The sequence below is a fragment of the Vipera ursinii genome (assembly GCF_947247035.1).
Source record: "Vipera ursinii genome assembly, chromosome: 2".
NCBI lineage: Eukaryota > Metazoa > Chordata > Lepidosauria > Squamata > Viperidae > Vipera > Vipera ursinii.
Window position 1 is genome coordinate 2613306 of NC_139513.1, and position 17631 is coordinate 2630936.

Genomic DNA, 17631 nt, shown 5'->3' on the forward strand with positions numbered 1-17631 from the left:
AGATGGGATCTTCCAATCCTAATCCATCCCATTTTCTCCCTTTTTTTAGTCCTACCTGCAAATGCAGGAACAACTAGAGATACTGTAAATCTGTATGGAGATTCTCAAGTCATGCAGGTCATAATTGTCCCAAAGGTGCTTTTTCAAAAGGCAACTGGACTTTATTGGTTTTTAAGGGACTTTCTTTCCTCTGGACTGAAAGGGTGGTGGAAGTGAGCACCTGATCTGTTTCTAAGATAAAATGCTGTTCATTGTGTATGGTTAACTGCATTTTTACTTTTACATGGTTTGTTAACATGAGCTAAACCCTCCACGCTCTCTCCAGGCGGAGGAGACAGGTGTTCTCCCATGCAGTTTCTCATCCTGTCTGTTTCACTTTGTAGTCTTAGGAATGGCTTTCATTTTGCTGGTGTCAGACCTGCCCCAGTCCAATCTCTTAGGAAAGAAAGCACTTCGACTCCATTTAATTGAAATGATAGATTCTTTTACTAAAAAAATGTTGGCTACACTAGAGTCAGACTAGAACTAAATTTATGGAATGGAATGGAATAAGAATTAAGAGTAGAAAATAGAATAATAGAACAAATAAGAATTAAGAGTAGAACAGAACTGAAATGAACAGAATACAACAGAATAACACAACACATTTGGAAGGGACCTTGGAGGTCATCCAGTCAGGAAACCCTATACCATTTCAGACAAATGGTTGTCCAATCTCTTCTCAAAAGCTTTCAGTGTTAGAGCAGTTGCAATTTCTGGAGGCAAGTTGTTCCACTGATTGATTGATTCTAACTGTCAGGAATATATTTCTTAGTTCTAGGTTGCTTCTCTCCTTGTTTAGGAGCGGTGACATGATAGCAGTGTTCCAGTATCTCAGGGGCTGCAACAAAGAAGAGGGACTCAAGCTATTCTCCAAAGCACCTGAAAGCAGGAGAAGAAGCAACGGATGGAAACTAGTCAAGGAGAGAAGCAACCTAGAACTAACGAGAAACTTCCTGACAGTTAGAATAACTAACCAGTGGAACAACCTGCCTCCAGAAGTGGTGAATGCCCCAACACTGGAAGTTTTTAAGAATTTAATTTTAATTTAATTTAATAATTTAATTTGTATACCGCCCTTCTCCCGAAGGACTCAGGGCAGTGAACAGGGCAATACACAATAAAAATAGAATACAAAAATTAAAAAGCCATTAAACCTTATGCCCATAAAATTAATACATATTAAAATTAAAACTATTTATAAAAACCCAGCCCCATCCCATCAGACCAGGCCAGCTTGTTCGAAAAAGAAAGTTTTGAGATCGTGCCGGAAGGAGCGAAGGTCGGGGGCCATCCGGAGCTCAACCGGTAAGCGGTTCCAAAGGTCTGGCGCGCCCACAGAGAACGCTCTCCCCCTGGGGGTCACCAATCGGCATTCTTTGATCGGTGGCACCCTGAGGAGGCCCTCTCTGTGGGAGCGCACTGGACGGAGGGAAGTTGACGCCGGCCGTAGGTGTTGCCGTAGGTAATGTGCCGTAGGCTGGCCAGCCATTTGTCTGAAATGGTATAGGGTTTCCTTCCTGAGCAGGGGGTTGGACTAGATGACCTCCAAGGTCCCTTCCAACTACTACTACTTCTACTAATTCTTCTTATTATTATTATTATTGTTGTTTTGTTATTATTATTATTATTATTATTATTATTATTATTGTTATTATTATTATTCAAATGGTTTTTCCTCCTCCCAGCCCTCCTCCCATGACCAGTCCATCTTCAACCAATAAGGATCCACCTAGGTGTTTTGAGAACACTGAGATGTTTGGGGCAATCCTCATTCTTTCTCAGGGTCTATGGCTTTGAGTACTGGTACAAACTGCTTTGGAGTTTCTTTGTACTTCCATTTCCCCTCCCTGTTTCCCATCATGTGCACACACAGGTTAATTGCTGATTTGTCCCCCATGTCCTCCCTTCTCCTAGCCTTTGATGGCAGGATGCCAGCAAGCTGCCCACTCACCCCCACACCCCCAATTTTCCTTTGGGACAGCTAAAGGAGAATGAACATCTCCAGACTGAAAACCCGTATTTTTAGGGAAAATTTCCTCAAGCAGAGGAGGCAAAAACCTCAGTCAGGACAATCAATCAGAATAGAGCTGAATTCTATTCCAACCCCCTGCTCAAGCAGGAGACATCAGTGGATGCTTCCCCTTTCTCAGGTGTAAATTTGGCAAACCTGTTCTCTGTCATCATCTAATTTTTGGACAAAATCAGCTTTCAAGAGTCCCTCCTTGTATCCTTTGAACTGAATCTGAAGGAGAAGCAGAGTTGATGGGGCCACATCCTGAGACTCAAAATGATTTCCCCCAAAGCATTAGGGATTTATATTCTGCAGCACAGAGGGCAAGAGGGAAGCCTATGGCAGATTTTATATTGACTACTGTCGATATGAAGCATAGTACCATGTTTCGAACACGGCCTGCTAAAAGCAGGAAGAAGAATCACAAAAAGAGCAAAGAGAAAAATAGAGATGGTGGTGGGAGTTTCAGGAATGTTCAAATAAGGGATGCAACAAATGATGCTTACTTAATTCCTTTCACACCACAGTTTGTGTCAAGTATCCCTTTTTTTCTCCCCCCACCCCCCCAAACTAGGTGGTGATGTGAAGATATTCTAGCCAAGCAGTGGCAACACCTTTTCTAACTGCCAAAAAGGAAGATGCGGAAAAGATGAGTGAAAAGGAAAGGCCTGAGGAAAAGGAGGAGCTGAAGAAATACTCTAGTTTCCAATGTGCAGACATAGGCTCTTTCTTGCACCGTGATGATCCCCAAGAAAAAGGAGCATGTCCAGGGTGAGGAAAAATACCCAGAGATGAATTAGGATTATGTGATTGTGTAGAGAAACAAAGTGAAAGCGGGGAATGGTCCAGAAGGACCCTTCCTTTTCATCAGAAAATACAAGAGGGAGAGAAACTGTACAAATGCACAGAGCATGCGGAAAATTTCGGTACAAGCCGCTCCTTCGCATCGCATAAAAACATTGTCAAAACAGAGGATCCATATAAATGCCTGAAATTTGGAGAAAACATCAGTCAGAAAAGTCAACTGAATTCCTGTCAGAGGGTCCACAAAGGGAGGATGCAGCATCAATGCATCACCTGTGGAAAGAGCTTCAGAAGCAGCACCTCTCTAGCTTCCCATGAAATCATCCATAGTGAGGAGAAGTATCAATTTTGGGAGTGTGGAACAAAGCTTATTCAGAGCCAGGAACCAAATTCCTGGAAAAAAAGCCCCACTGGGAATGATTCATGTAAATGCCTGGAATGTGGGAAGAGCTTCCGTTTTGCAAGTCACCTCACTTATCATAATAGGATCCATTCAGGGGAAAAGCCGTATCGTTGCACAGTGTGTGGAAAGAGCTTCACCCGAAATAGCAATTTCATTACACATAAGAGGATCCACACCGGAGAGAAGCCATATAAATGCATAGAGTGTGGAAAACGTTTCAAGACCCCTGGTGCCTGTAATATCCATAAGAGGATTCACACAGGGGAGAAACCCTATGAATGCTTGGAGTGTGGAAAAAGCTTCAATAGACGTGATACACTAATTAAACATAATAGGACGCATAAAGGGGAGAAACCTTATAAATGCCTGCACTGTGGAAAGAGCTTTAGTCAAAAAGTTCATCTTCAGTCACACGAGAGGATCCACACCCGGGAAAAACCATTTCAATGCATGGAGTGTGGAAAGAGCTTTCGTTTCTCAGAACACCTTACTGCCCATCGCAGAATCCACACAGGGGAGAAGCCCTTTCAATGCCTTCAATGTGGAAAGTGCTTTCCTTATTCTGGTAGCCTTCATTCCCACAAACGGATCCACACAGGAGAGAAACCATACAAATGCCTGGAGTGTGGAAAGAGCTTCCGCAAATCCGGCCACCTAGCTACCCATAAAAATATCCACACTGGAGAGAAACCATATCAATGCACTGAATGTGGGAAGTGCTTCAATCAAACAAGTAACCTTAACACCCATAAAAGAATCCATACAGGAGAAAAGCCCTATAAGTGCACTGAATGTGACAAATGCTTCACTGACTCAGGGGCCCTTGTTTCCCACAAAAGGACCCACACCGGAGAGAAACCATACGAATGCAAGGAATGTGGAAAAAGCTTCGGTCAAAAAAGAACTTTTATAATACATTACAGAATCCACACTGGGGAGAAACCATACAAATGCACGGTGTGTGGAAAGAGCTTCAGTGATCCTCAAGAAGTTGTTTCCCATGAAAGAATCCACACTGGGGAAAAACCCTATAAGTGTGTAGTGTGTGGAAGGGGATTTAGGACTTCCCATGACCGTGCTTCCCACAAGCGGACCCACACAGGTGAAAAGCCATACCAATGTGGGGAGTGTGGAAAGTGCTTTAGTCAAAATAGTTCCCTTCATAGCCACAGAAGAATTCATTCAGGAGAGAAACCATATAAGTGTATGGAGTGTGGAAAATGCTACAGTCGTAGTGGTGATTTTAATTACCATAGGAGGACACATACTGGTGAGAAACCAGAAAAAAGAGTTGAACGTAGAAAAGTAATTAGTTAGAATCAGTCATGTAACATTCATAGAAAGATTCATTCACCAAAGAATCCATTAAATGTATCAAGTGTGGAAAGAGGGTTTTTTAAAAAAAAAATCTTATTTTTTTTGTAAAAGAATTTGCTCATTGGAGAAACTACTATAAATATCTCAAGGTTATGAAGTGCTTCAGCGCCTCTTGTTTGCTTATTCCATAAATTGAATTAGGTGGAAGAAACCATAGATATATACTGAATGTGGAAAGTGTTTCTGAAGCACCAGAAACCTTATTTTCCACATATCTACTGAGATTCTCAGTCAGCCAGGGCATGGTTGCCCCAAAGGTGCTTTCTCAGGAGGCAATTGGACTTTCTTGTTTTTCTTTGAAGATGTTTCGCTTTTCATTCAAGAAGCTTCTCCACCTGTGACTGGATGGTGGGGAATGGAAGAATTTATATTCCTTGCAGACAACTGGTCATTTGCATTGTTTTACAAATGTCTTTGAAGACATTTTCTTTTCTTCAAAGACATTTAGCTGTGCACTTTGGGATGAACACCCTTCGTCTGTCCCTGTGCCTGTCTTCAACAGTGTTGGGCAGAAAACATCCTGCAGCCAAGAAGACTCCAGACCCATTTGCACCACTGAGGTCACCCTGAAGACACAGATAAACCTCCAAATGGCCTCACTCTCTAAAAGAATGCAAATGACCAGCTGTCTGCAAGGAACATAAATCCTTTGATTCCCCACCATCCAGTCAGAGCTGAGGAAGCTTCTTGGGTGAGAAGCGAAATGTCTTCAAAGAGAAACAAGAATGTGCAGTTGCCTCCTGAAAAAGCACCTTTGGGACTTATTTTCCATAAAAAGACATGTAAATGAAGGGAGTCTTAATGGAGCTTTGGCGTGAAAAGTATCTTTCTCATGAAAGGATCCACATAGAAGGGAAATCATATGCATGCATGACATGTTGGAAGCGATTCAGAACCAAAGCAACCTATGGAATTCCTATGGAAGAATGCATACTGGGGAGAAACTGTGTCTCGAGTGCAGAAGCGATTTATGCACAATTCTTCATTTTATACCCCGTAGGAAGATGAAACTTTAAAAATCATAAGCATAGGCAAATAGTTTATCGGATCTCCAAACTTCGGGGACTGTGGCTGTTTCTGTCTTTTCTGCTGATACTTAACATTTAAGTCAGGGATTCCCAACCTGTGGGCTGCAGCCTACTAATGGACCATGAGGGTTTTGCAATTGAGCCGTGGAAATGTCCCACAACATGCGCATGCACATCCTTACTTGCTCAAGCAGGGTGTGAGTGGAAGTGACTGGCCCAAGGTTCCCCAGCTGGCTTTGTACCCAAAGAGGGATTACAACTTATGATCTCCCCAATTTCTAGCCTGGTGTGTCAACCACAATACCAAACTGGCTCTCTATTCCTATTTAGGAATGTGAAAACGTGAGACCACGTTCTGTGTTGGGTGTGATTGGACTGAATCAAAATCAGAATAGATTTGGAAGGGACCTTGGAGATCTTCTAGTCCAGCCCCCTGCTCAAACAGGAGACTCTATACCATTTCAGACAAGTGGCTGTCCAGTGTCTTCTTTAAAAACTCCAGTAATGGAAAATAAATTGACCCCTCCTCTTTGTGGCAGGCTCTCAAATACTGGAATACTGCTATCGTGTCCTCCACAGTCCTTCTTTTCTCTAGACTAGCCAAACCCAAATCCTGCAACTGCTCTACATGTGTTTTAGTCTTCAGGCCTTTAAGCATCTTAGTTGCTCTTCTTTGCACTTTTTCCGAACTCTCAACATCTTTTTTGTAATATGGTGACCAAAATTGGGCAATTAACCAGTGGAACAACTTGCCTGCAGAGGTTGTGGGTGCTCCATCACTGGGGGAGGGGAGGGGTTTAAGAAGAGACTGGACAGCCACTTGTCTGAAATGGGTATAGGGCAGGGGGTAGGCAACCTTGGCTCTTTTATGACTCGTGGACTTCAACTCCCAGAATTCCCGAGACAGCATGGAATTCTGGGAGTTGAAGTCCACGAGTCATAAAAGAGCCCAGGTTCCCCAACCCTGGTATAGGGTCACCTGCTTGAGAAGGGGGTGGGACTGGAAGACCTCCCAAGGTCCCTTCCAGCTCTATTCAGATTAAGATGAAGATTCATCTTTGTGATTCAAACCAGAGTCAGCCACAGCAAGGTGAGGCAAGAGGTTTTCATCAGTTTTCTTTGCAAGATATTTTTTTCCCCTGTTAAGAAAGTGATTATATTCTCAGCTGTGGTGTAAGACGATCAGTTTCGGGACAAAGTCCAAAACTTGACCCCCTCAGACTTTTAATTCCCCCGGTTCCTCTCCGAACGATCCCCCCCGTTGGCTTCCCAGGATTAGAAGCAGGATGCGCCCGGGGGCGCCCTCTTGCAAGAGCCTCCTGCTTGCCCAGGTCGGCAGGAAGGAGCCCTCAGGATCGCGGAGGAGCCGAGCGGATTTGGGCGGGAAGAGTCCGAGGCGGGAGAACCGCTCAGTTCCCTGGCGGAATCCCTTCCGGGGAGGGAGGTGCATCTGCCCGGCTGCAGCTGCGCGGCTGGCCTGGGAAGGCGGAGCGCCGATCCTCGTCCTGCGCGACTCTCTTTTGGGGATCGGAGGCTCGGTCCCCGAAAGGCCGGCGCGAGGGGAGCTCCCCACAGGCGAGGATCCGACCAGCCCCTGCGACTCATCTCTGCCCCTTGATGAGACGCTTCCAAAAGGGCCAGGACTTTGGAAGAAGCATTTTTGGAGGGGGGAAAAAACAAAACCTCTGGCATACAAAGGTGGAGAGGTGTTTTCTGTGTGTGCTTGTATGTTTGTGCGCGCTGTGGAATACAAGGCGGAGGGGAATTTGTGTGTCTGTGTGTGTGTGAGAGAGAGAGAGCTGGAATACAAAGTGGAGGAGTGTTTGGGTGTGGGTGATGTGCTCTGGAATACAATATGGAGGGGTATTTTGTGGGTGGGAACGCACTCTGGAATCAAGGTGTTTACGTGTTTCCTCCTTTTTCCTGCAGCCAGTTGTGGCTAGAATTTTGAGACTATAGAAAGAGCCCCCGAGAAGAGAAACAAAGATGATCGGGGGACTGGAGGCTATAACATATCAGGAACGGTTGCTGGAATTTGGTATGTCTAGTTTAATAAAGAGAAGGACTAGAAGTGAGATGAGAGCAGGGTTCTGATATCAGGGGCTGCCCCAAAGAAGAGGGAGTCAAGCTATTCTCCAAAGCACCTGAAGGCAGAACTCGAAGCAATCAAGGAGAGAAGCAACCTAGAACTAAGGAGAAATTTCCTGACATAAGAATTAATTAGTGGAACAACCTGCCTCCCGAAGTTGGGAACGTACCAACACTGGAAGTTTTCAAGAAGAGATTGGATGATCTTTTGTCTGAAGCAGTGCAATTTTTGTAAAAGAAAAAGGTGCCGGAACTCACACACATCATACAACCCGCTTTGCCTACCCTACAAGGTTCCATCCAAAAAAGGCGCCGGAACTCCATTCTAAACGTTCTATGACAAAAAAAGCCCTGGTCTGAAGTGGTATAGGGCAGGGGTCCCCAATGCCCGGTCTGTAGACCGGCACCAGTCTGGAGGATGATAGCACATGGGCCATACAAACCAGAAAAGCTGGGATGCAGGCAGTATTCAAAACCACACCTGCTCTGGTCCACAGAAATGCCTTTCTCCATGGCACTGGTCCCTGGTGCCCAAATGTTGGGGATCTCATAGGGTTTCCTGCCTGAGCAGCCAGTTATAATAATAAGTTGGAAGGGATCTTGGAGGTCATCTAGTCCAACCCCCTGCTCAGGCAGGAAACCCTATACCATTTCAGACAAATGGCTGTCCAGTCTCTTCTTAAAAACCTCCAGTGTTGGAGCATTCACCACCTCTGGAGGCAGGTTGTTCCACTGGTTAATTGTTCTAACTGTCAGGAAGTTTCTCCTTAGTTCTAGGTTGCTTCTCTCCTTGACTAGTTTCTATCCGTTGCTTCTTGTCCTGCTTTCAGGTGCTTTGGAGAATAGCTTGACTCCCTCTTCTTTGTGGTGGCCCCTGAGATATTGGAACACTGCTATCATGTCACCCCTCACCCTTCTCTTCATTAAACTACACATACCCAATTCCAGCAACCGTTCCCTATATGTTTTAGCCTCCAGTCCTCAAATCATCTTGGTTGCTCTTCTCTGTACCCTTTCTAGAGTCTCGACATCTTTTTTACATTGTGGTGACCAAAACTGGATGCAGTATTTCAGGTGTGGCCTTACCAAAGCATTGTAAAGTGGTATTAGTACTTCACTTGATCTTGATTCTATCCCTCTGTTAATGCAGCCTAGCACTGTGTTGGCTTTTTTGGCAGCTGCAGCACACGGCTGGCTCATATTGAAGTGATTGTCTACTAGGACTCTGAGATCCCTCTCACAGTTACTACTATAGTAGTAATATACAGTTATACTAGAAGACCTCCAAGGTCCCTTCCAGCTCTGTTATTCTATTTTTCTTCTTAGCATGGGAAGCAAAAGCATTAATAGGAACAGTAATCATTCATTCCCTTTAAATGTTGCGGAATTCACACGAGCAGTTTGGAAAGTGTTGGCAAGGTTTAAAAACAAGGAAACCACAATAGAATGGGGTGGGGAGTGGGGCAGAGAGGATGGGAGGCAGAGATAAGAAATCAGAAAGAATAGGGCAGAGATCTTCGAGCTTAGCCCTTGTATGATTTGTGGACTTCAACTCCCAGAATTCCTGGCTGAGGAATTCTGGGAGTTGAAGTCCACAAGTCATAAAAGGGCCAAGTTCAAAGACCACCTGGATAGGGCTTCAGGAATTTCAATGCCTTCAAAATTCAATAGGGTGACTCACATTTGAATCTGAGGGGAGGCCAGGACTCTTGATCTCATTCTACAGTTTTGAATAAGGTTGCATTTTTTTCACTCAAGGAAAATCTTTGGATTTCTTTTTGCCCCTCAGCAGGGAGAGAATAAATGAACTCCCAACAGGCAGAAAGAGGAGTCCTGGCTGTGACTCATAGGAAATTCTTCAACGATTAGAATAGAATAACAGTGCTGGAAGGGACCTTCTAATCCAGGGGTGTCAAACTCAATTTCATTGAGGGCCACATCAGCATTGCGGTTGCCCTCAAGGGGCCGGGTGGGTATGGCTAGGGTGGGCGTGGCCTACTGGGTGGGCATGGCTAGAGTGCATATGGCCTACTGGGTGGGCATGGCCAGCTCTACATTGTTCGCATCAAGGGTGCCTATGGGGGCCTGGGCAGGAGTGGGACAGATCTGAGGGTCTCTGGCAGAAGGAGGGTCTCTGGGCCAGGGCCAAGGCAGTGGGGGCCATTCGCTCACTGTTTCCAGGATGGCTTCGCGGGCCACGTGAAAAGACTTCGCGGGCCGGATCCGGCCCCCGGGCCTTGTGTTTGACATGTCTGTTCTAATCCAACTGCCTGCTCAGGCAGGAAACCCTGGCCTATACCATTTCAGACAAATGGTTGTCCAATCTCTTTTTAAAAACTTCCAGTGTTGGAGCATTCACAGCTTCTGGAGGCAGGTTGTTCCACTGATTAATTGTTCTGAGTAAATTTCTCCTTAGTTCTAGGCTGCTCCTCTCCTTGATTAGTTTCCATCTGTTGCTTCTTGTCCTGCTCTCAGGTGCTTTGGAGAATAGCTTGACTCCCTCTTCTTTGGGGCAGCCCCTGAGATATTGGAAGACTGCTATCGTGTCCCCCCTCGTCCTTCATTAAACTAGACATACCCAAGTCCAGCAACAGTTGTTTATAAGTTCTAGCCTCCAGTCCCTTGATCATCTTTGTTGATTTTTAAGTGCTTCTTCTAGGGGTCACTCTTAAGATTGCACATCACCTTGTAAAGATGATTCTGCATTGTCCTTCCTGATTATTTCCAGGGGAATTTTCTCTGGTGCTGTTTCAGGTCCAGAAACCTTTGAGTTAAATGGCTGCTGAACGGCCCATGGGAAAGGAGGTTGATCCCTCTCCGGAGCTGCTGTTTGGGGGAGTCCACCTCAGAAGAGACTATCAGGTAAGGGCATCCTTCTAATGCTGTTTAATCTTCTGGATTTATTTTGTCCGAGTGTCTTTGGAGATTCTCAGTCATCCAGGTCATAGTTGTCCCAAAGATGCTTTGTCACGAGGCAACTGGACTTCCTTGTTTTTCCTTCGAAGACATTTCGCTTCTCATCCAAGAAGTTCTGACTGGAAGGTGGGGAATGGAAGGACTTATACTTCTTGCAGACAGCTGGTCATTTGCATTCTTGCGGGGGGGGGGGACACAAAACAACCACTTCATAAACAAATGGCACAACAAAGAACAAACTCATCAGGACAAGATTCAGCAGTCAGTCCATCTGCGTTTAAAAGACAAAGGCCACACTTTTGAAGACGGCAAAGCCCTCATTTTGGACAGAGAGGACCGCTGGTTTTGAAAGAGGGGTCAAAGAGACCATCTGGGTTAAAACTGAACAGCCCTCTCAACTGAGGGGGTGGGATTCTACATCTATCTCTAGTGTACCACACAGTCCTTTCAGCAGTTCCAAGAAGGCTTCACACCCATTTGCACAACTCGGGTGACTCTGATGACACAGATAAACCTCCAGGTGGCATGGACTCTCTAAAAGAATGCAAATGACCGGTGGTCATTCCGTCTGAAATGGTGTAGAGTCTCCTGCTTGGGTGCAGTTTTGGAACAGAAGATCTCCAAAGTCACTTCAACCTCTGTTATTCTATTCTATTCTATTCTATTCTATTCTATTCTATTCTATTCTATTCCTATTCCTATTCCTATTCCTATTCCTATGCTATCCTATTCTATGCTATCCTATTCCTATTCCTATTCCTATTCCTATTCCATGCTATACTATTTCTATTCTATTCCTATTCCTATTCCTATTCTATTCCTATTCCTATTCTATTCTATTCTATTCTTATTCTTATTCTTATTCATTCCATTCCATTCTTTATTCTATAAAAGAAAAGGGTTCTTTTCCAATTACTTCCAGAATGAGCAAAGCTGCTCAGCTCATGCTCTACCCTTATCATTTCCATAGATCTGAGTTGGACTTTGGTGACCACCATCTCTCATGTCTCCCCTGGATCTGTTCTGAACCAGCCCTCTTCTCGCACCCCTAATCAAAAGAAGAGTCTGGAAAGCGTCCAAGACCAAAAGGCTTCTGCCAAGTTTTAATTACACTGTTACAAGAATACAAGAGCTTGACTTCTCAAACGGAAAAGTTGCTTTCAGCAACCAGCCCCTCCCCAAACACTTCTTTTATAGAGAGCTCAGGGCGTGGTCTCCCTGTGCCTCCTCCCGAGGAGTCCCATAGCCTTTCTTTGTTTGTCCCTGCTCGTCTGCCTCCTGCGTCGGGCGTCCTTGAACAGGGCCAGCTGTGGGTCATCATCCTCCGCACTCTCGGGCTCACACAGCTGAGAAGAGGTTCCCGGCTGAGGACTCTGCAAAGTCTCCAAATCATCATCAGCCGGTTCGTTTCCCTCCTCCCCCACATCTGAGTCCTCCGATACATCGGACCCGGCTGTCGGACCCACAGGCTGGCCCTGAGTCACAACAGGATCTTCCTTGGTCTCCCATGACTGATAGAAGCACCACTCAACACAAGCCCCATACCTAGGCTTCCACTGTCTCCCCCTTTCACACAACCTCATCAGTTTGAGTAGCCCAGATGGGCTGCTCTCCGGCCACAAGGCACTCCTGCCTGCCAGACCTCCAGTTCACATAAGCAAAGAATGGACTTTCTGAATGTGAGGCTCCAGAATAGAGAAAGGGTGTTTTTATGACAAATAGTTCCTGGTTTCTCCCCCCCCCCCCCTATAAGAGTGTCATCGATGGAATATTCCAGAATATCTATTGTCTTTGGTGGAAGAATAGCAACACTTAGGCTTCCAAGGAAGGTAGGGAAATCTTTCCCTCCTTTTCTTGGCAGAGAAGAAAGTTGAGGTTTTGCTTCTGTAGAATTAGCCAAACCCATGAAAGTTTATACCAGTTGTGTTTTTAATCAGGAGCCTATATTTCTCCAGGGAAGTTATTCTCCTAGTTGAAAGTGGGAAGTTATAATAATAATAACAACAACAGAGTTGGAAGGGACCTTGGAGGTCATCTAGTCCAACCCCCTGCTCAGGCAGGAAACCCTATACCATTTCAGGCAAATGGCTGTCCAGTCTCTTCTTAAAAACCTCCAGTGTTGGAGCATTCACCACCTCTGGAGGCAGGTTGTTCCACTGGTTAATTGTTCTAACTGTCAGGAAGTTTCTCCTTAGTTCTAGGTTGCTTCTCTCCTTGACTAGTTTCCATCCGTTGCTTCTTGTCCTGCTTTCAGGTGCTTTGGAGAATAGCTTGACTCCCTCTTCTTTGTGGTGGCCCCTGAGATATTGGAACACTGCTATCATGTCCCCCCTCACCCTTCTCTTCATTAAACTACACATACCCAATTCCAGCAACCGTTCCCTATATGTTTTAGCCTCGAGTCCTCAAATCATCTTGGTTGCTCTTCTCTGTACCCTTTCTAGAGTCTCGACATCTTTTTTACATTGTGGTGACCAAAACTGGATGCAGTATTCCAGGTGTGGCCTTACCAAGGCATTGTAAAGTGGTATTAGTACTTCACGTGATCTTGATTCTATCCCTCTGTTAATGCAGCCTAGCACTGTGTTGGCTTTTTTGGCAGCTGCAGCACACGGCTGGCTCATATTGAAGTGATTGTCTACTAGGACTCTGAGATCCCTCTCACAGTTACTACTATAGTAGTAATATACAGTTATACTAGAAGACCTCCAAGGTAGGTTGTTCCAATGATCAGTCATTCTGTCAGGAAATTTCTCCTTAGTTCTAGGTTGCTTCTCTCCTTGATTAGTTTCTTTAAATAGGAATGAGAGTAGAAATAGAAAGTAGGAATAGATGTAGGAATAGAAAGGAATAAGACTAGGAATAGGAATAGAATACTTTATTTGGCCAAGAGTGACACACAAGGAATTTGTCTCCGGTGCAGAAGCTCTTGGTGTACAAAGCAACAGAGGAATAATTTTCATCATAATAACAATAGAGGGGGCAGTAAGGAAGTTAAGAAGGATAACAATAATGACACAGACATACAATATGGGTAAATAGATATTAGACAGCACTATAAGAATTAGGTGTTCAGCAGAGTGATGGCACAAAGGGAAAAAAAACCTGTCCTACATCTTAGTTGTTTGGGCATTCCAATGCCCTATAGCGACATTTGGAGGAAAATATATTTTCCATTTAGATTATTCAACTGTTCCTTAGTAAGAAAAGTTTGTACAACATGCTGTTTTTGTTTCAGAATTCCATTTCGTTTGAAGATGTAGCTGTGTTTTTCTCTGTGGAGGAATGGGCCCTGCTGGATTTGGGACAAAAAACCCTGTACCGTGAAGTCATGCTGGACAATGCAAGGAACGTGGCCTCTTTAAGTAAGAGAATCTGTTTTTCTGACCTTAAACTGCCGTGGGAGGTGTTTTACAGCCAGACATAAGCAGTTAATTTCTTTCTCAGAGGAAATAGTAGAAGAGAGTGTCCTTCGCTGCCTTTCTACTTTCTGTTTTGTTAACATATGGTCTAAAACCTTTATACTCTCTCTAGCAATAGCAAGAGCTCTTAGACTTATATACCACTTTATATACCAGTGCTTTACAGCCCTCTCTCTAAGTGGTTTACAGAGTCAGTGTTTTGCCCCCAACAATCTGGGTCCTCATTTTACCCACCTCGGAAGAATGGAAGGCTGAATCAGCCTTGAGCTGGTGAGACTCGAACTGCCGAACTGCTGGCAGCTGTCAATCAGCAGAAGTAGCTTGCAATATACTGCATTCTAACCACTGCGCCACCACGGCTCACTAAAAAGAGAAAAAGGGGTCCTCTCATCTAGTTTCCAAATCATGTCTGTCCTACTTTGTAGGTAACATTAAACGTTCTCTTCCTCTTTTTATGTCATCTGTAACAATGGCATTTGGGAACCTGATTAATCGCACAGGAGCATCACAAGGATGTGACTGATAAGAGAATTGGCCTGTCTGATGGGATGGGTATTCAAGACATGGGACATTCCACCCAGATGGCTCCTCCTCCCACTTGCTTCCTTTTCTTAAGCTAACTCAGACCGAGAACCACTTTTTTTTCCAAGGGAGATCTTCCTCATGAAAAGAAAGCTGGACCTCAATTCTCAGGTCCCGACACTTTCCTTTTTTCAGATGAAAATTAAACCAACATGTTCTCCCTTATCAAGTCCATTAGCAAACACGGGCTCTGTTCAAGACTCCCTCTTGCTTCCTTGGAACTGAATCTGAACTAACGGCAGAGGTGATGGTGTCCCAAAGTGGGATCCAGGAGGATAATTTTCCTCAAAGAATTTAGGTTTGCATTTTGTAGAATCCAGGGCAAGAGAGAAGCCCATAGGAGATCTTACATCAACTCAATACAAGTGTAGACCCATGTTTTCAACACACTCGTGACAGAAGCAGGGAGAAAAATCACAAAAAAAAGAGCTAAAAGGAAGAAGAGATGGTCTTGGATTTTTGGTAATGTTCAAATGAGGAATGCAAGATTGATGTTTGATCCCATTCATAATTCAGATAGTGCCAATTTTTCTTTTTTTTTCTTCCTGTTCCAAACAGGTGATGGATGGCAGATGCAGCATTCTGGCCAAGAGGCAGTAGCACCTTTTCCAAAAGTCAAAAAGAAAGTTATGGAAAGGATGTTTGGAAACAAAAATTCTGAGGAAAAACAGTTAAAAGGGAGGCTGGAAAAATGCGCTCCTTCTCATTGTGCAGATATCAGTGTCTTCTTGGCTGAAGGTGACCACCAAGAAAAAAGAGCGTGTCCACAGTGTGGAAAACTACTCAGAGATGAGTTGGAATTATGTGACTGTTCCAGAAGCCACACGGTGGAAAAACAAAATAGAAGCATGAAATGCTCCAGAAGAACCATTCCTCTTACTTTATGTCACAGAATACAAGCTGGAGAAGAATCATATAAATGCCCAGATTGTGGAAAAAGCTTCAGAGACTCAAGTCATCTTACTTTCCATAAAAGGATCCACACAGGAGAAAAACCATATGAATGCAAGGAATGTGGGAAGAGATTCCATCTTGCCACAAGCCTAACTTCCCACAATAGGATTCACACAGGTGAGAAACCATATGAATGCCAAGATTGTGGAAAACGCTTCACTCTCTCAGGTTCCCTCACTCAGCATAAATTGATCCACACTGGAGAGAAACCGTATAAATGCCAGGAGTGTGGAAAGAGCTTCACTAGTTCAGGATCCCTCACTCGCCACAAAAAGATCCACACAGGAGAGAAACCATATCAGTGCGAGAACTGTGGAAAGAGTTTCAGACAAAAAATTCATTACATTGTACACAACAGAACCCACACTGGGGAGAAACCATATAAATGTCAGGAGTGCGGAAAGAGTTTCACTTCTGAAAGGAATCTTATTTCACATAAAAGGATCCACACTGGGGAGAAACCATATAAATGCCAGGAGTGTGGAAAGAGCTTCAACAATTCTCAGATCCTTACTGATCATAACAGGATCCACACAGGAGAAAAACCATATAAGTGCATGGAGTGTGGAAAGAGATTCCGTTCTGCAAAACCCCTTACTTACCATATAAGGATCCACACAGGGGAGAAACCATATAAATGCCAGGTGTGTGGAAAATGCTTCACTATGTCGGGTTCCCTCACTTCTCATAAAATGATCCATAGTGGGGAAAAACCATATAAATGCTCGGAGTGTGGAAAGAGCTTCAGAGACTTGAGTTATCTTACTTCCCACAAAAGGATCCATACAGGAGAAAAACCATATAAATGCAAGGAATGTAAAAAGAGTTTCCGTTTTGCCAGAAGCCTTATTTCCCATAATAGGATTCACACAGGTGAGAAACCATATAAATGCCAGGATTGTGGAAAGTGTTTCACAGATTCAGGTTTTCTGGCTTCCCATAAAAGTTTCCACACCGAGGAGGAACCAAAGAAATGTACAGAGCATGGAAAAAGTTTAATCACCAGTAGTGTGGTTTGTCAACACAGGTGGATCCACACAGGGGAGATATATAAATGCAACGAATGTGGGAAATGCTTCTCTAATTCAAGCTCCCTTTTGTCCCACAAAAGCATCCACACAGTGGGAAAACGATACAAATGCACTGAGTGTGAAAAATGCTTCATTAATTCAACTACCCTGACTTCCCATAAAAGAATCCACACAGGGGAGAGACCATATAAATGCATGGAATGTGAAAAGAGTTTCAGAAGCAGCAGTCATCTTAGTCGTCACAAGAGGATTCACACAGGGGAGAAACCACATAAATGCACTGAGTGTGGAAAAAGCTTTATACAAAGTAATGCACTTAATAAACATAGAAAGATTCACTCAGGGGGAAAAACTGGTAAGCTTGTAGACTGGAAAGGGTTTCTGCATTTCTAGAGAATTCATATGATCCTATTTTGAAACCATACAAATGCATGCACGGACTGTGGAAAAGGCTATAGTAACAACGCCAATCTACTTCCAATATTTCACACAAGAGAAAAACCATATAAATGTGTAAAATGTGGATCAGGTTTCCACAATAGTAGAATTGTTCTTTCCCATAAAAGCATCCATACCAGAGAGAAACCATATAAATGCCTGAAGTGTGAGAAAGAGCTTCCCAACCAGGAGTGATCTGGGTTCCCACAAGAAGATCCACACTGGTGAGAAATCATAAATATACTGTGCGTGGAAAGGAGTTACTCAACCAGTCAACGTATGGGCATAGGGCAGGGGTCGGCAACCTAAAAAAGAAAAAGAGCCACTGGGAACCGGTTCCATCACAAATTAAAAAAAGAGGGAGCCGCGTGCGTGTGTCCATGCACGCGCATGCGCAAAAAGGTTTTTTGCGCATGCGCGGACGCACGCGGCTGCCATTTTTTAAAAAATGAGATGGAACCGGTTCCCGGTTGCCCGATGGCGACGGCCCGTCTGCAAAGCTGCCGCTTTCGGCAGCTTTGCAGACGGGCCGTGG

General features: G+C 44.3%; 1 protein-coding gene across 1 annotated transcript; it reads left to right on the top strand.

The window, feature by feature from the left end:
* Positions 1–10014: 10014 nt before the first annotated feature.
* On the top strand, positions 10015–17381 carry LOC310633993 (uncharacterized protein). The gene is made up of 3 exons (XM_083352030.1): positions 10015–10615; positions 13908–14034; positions 15232–17381. The coding sequence occupies exons 1-3, from the start codon at positions 10529–10531 to the stop codon at positions 17049–17051; spliced, it is 2034 nt and encodes a 677-aa protein (XP_083208156.1). The 5' UTR covers positions 10015–10528; the 3' UTR covers positions 17052–17381.
* Positions 17382–17631: the final 250 nt, after the last annotated feature.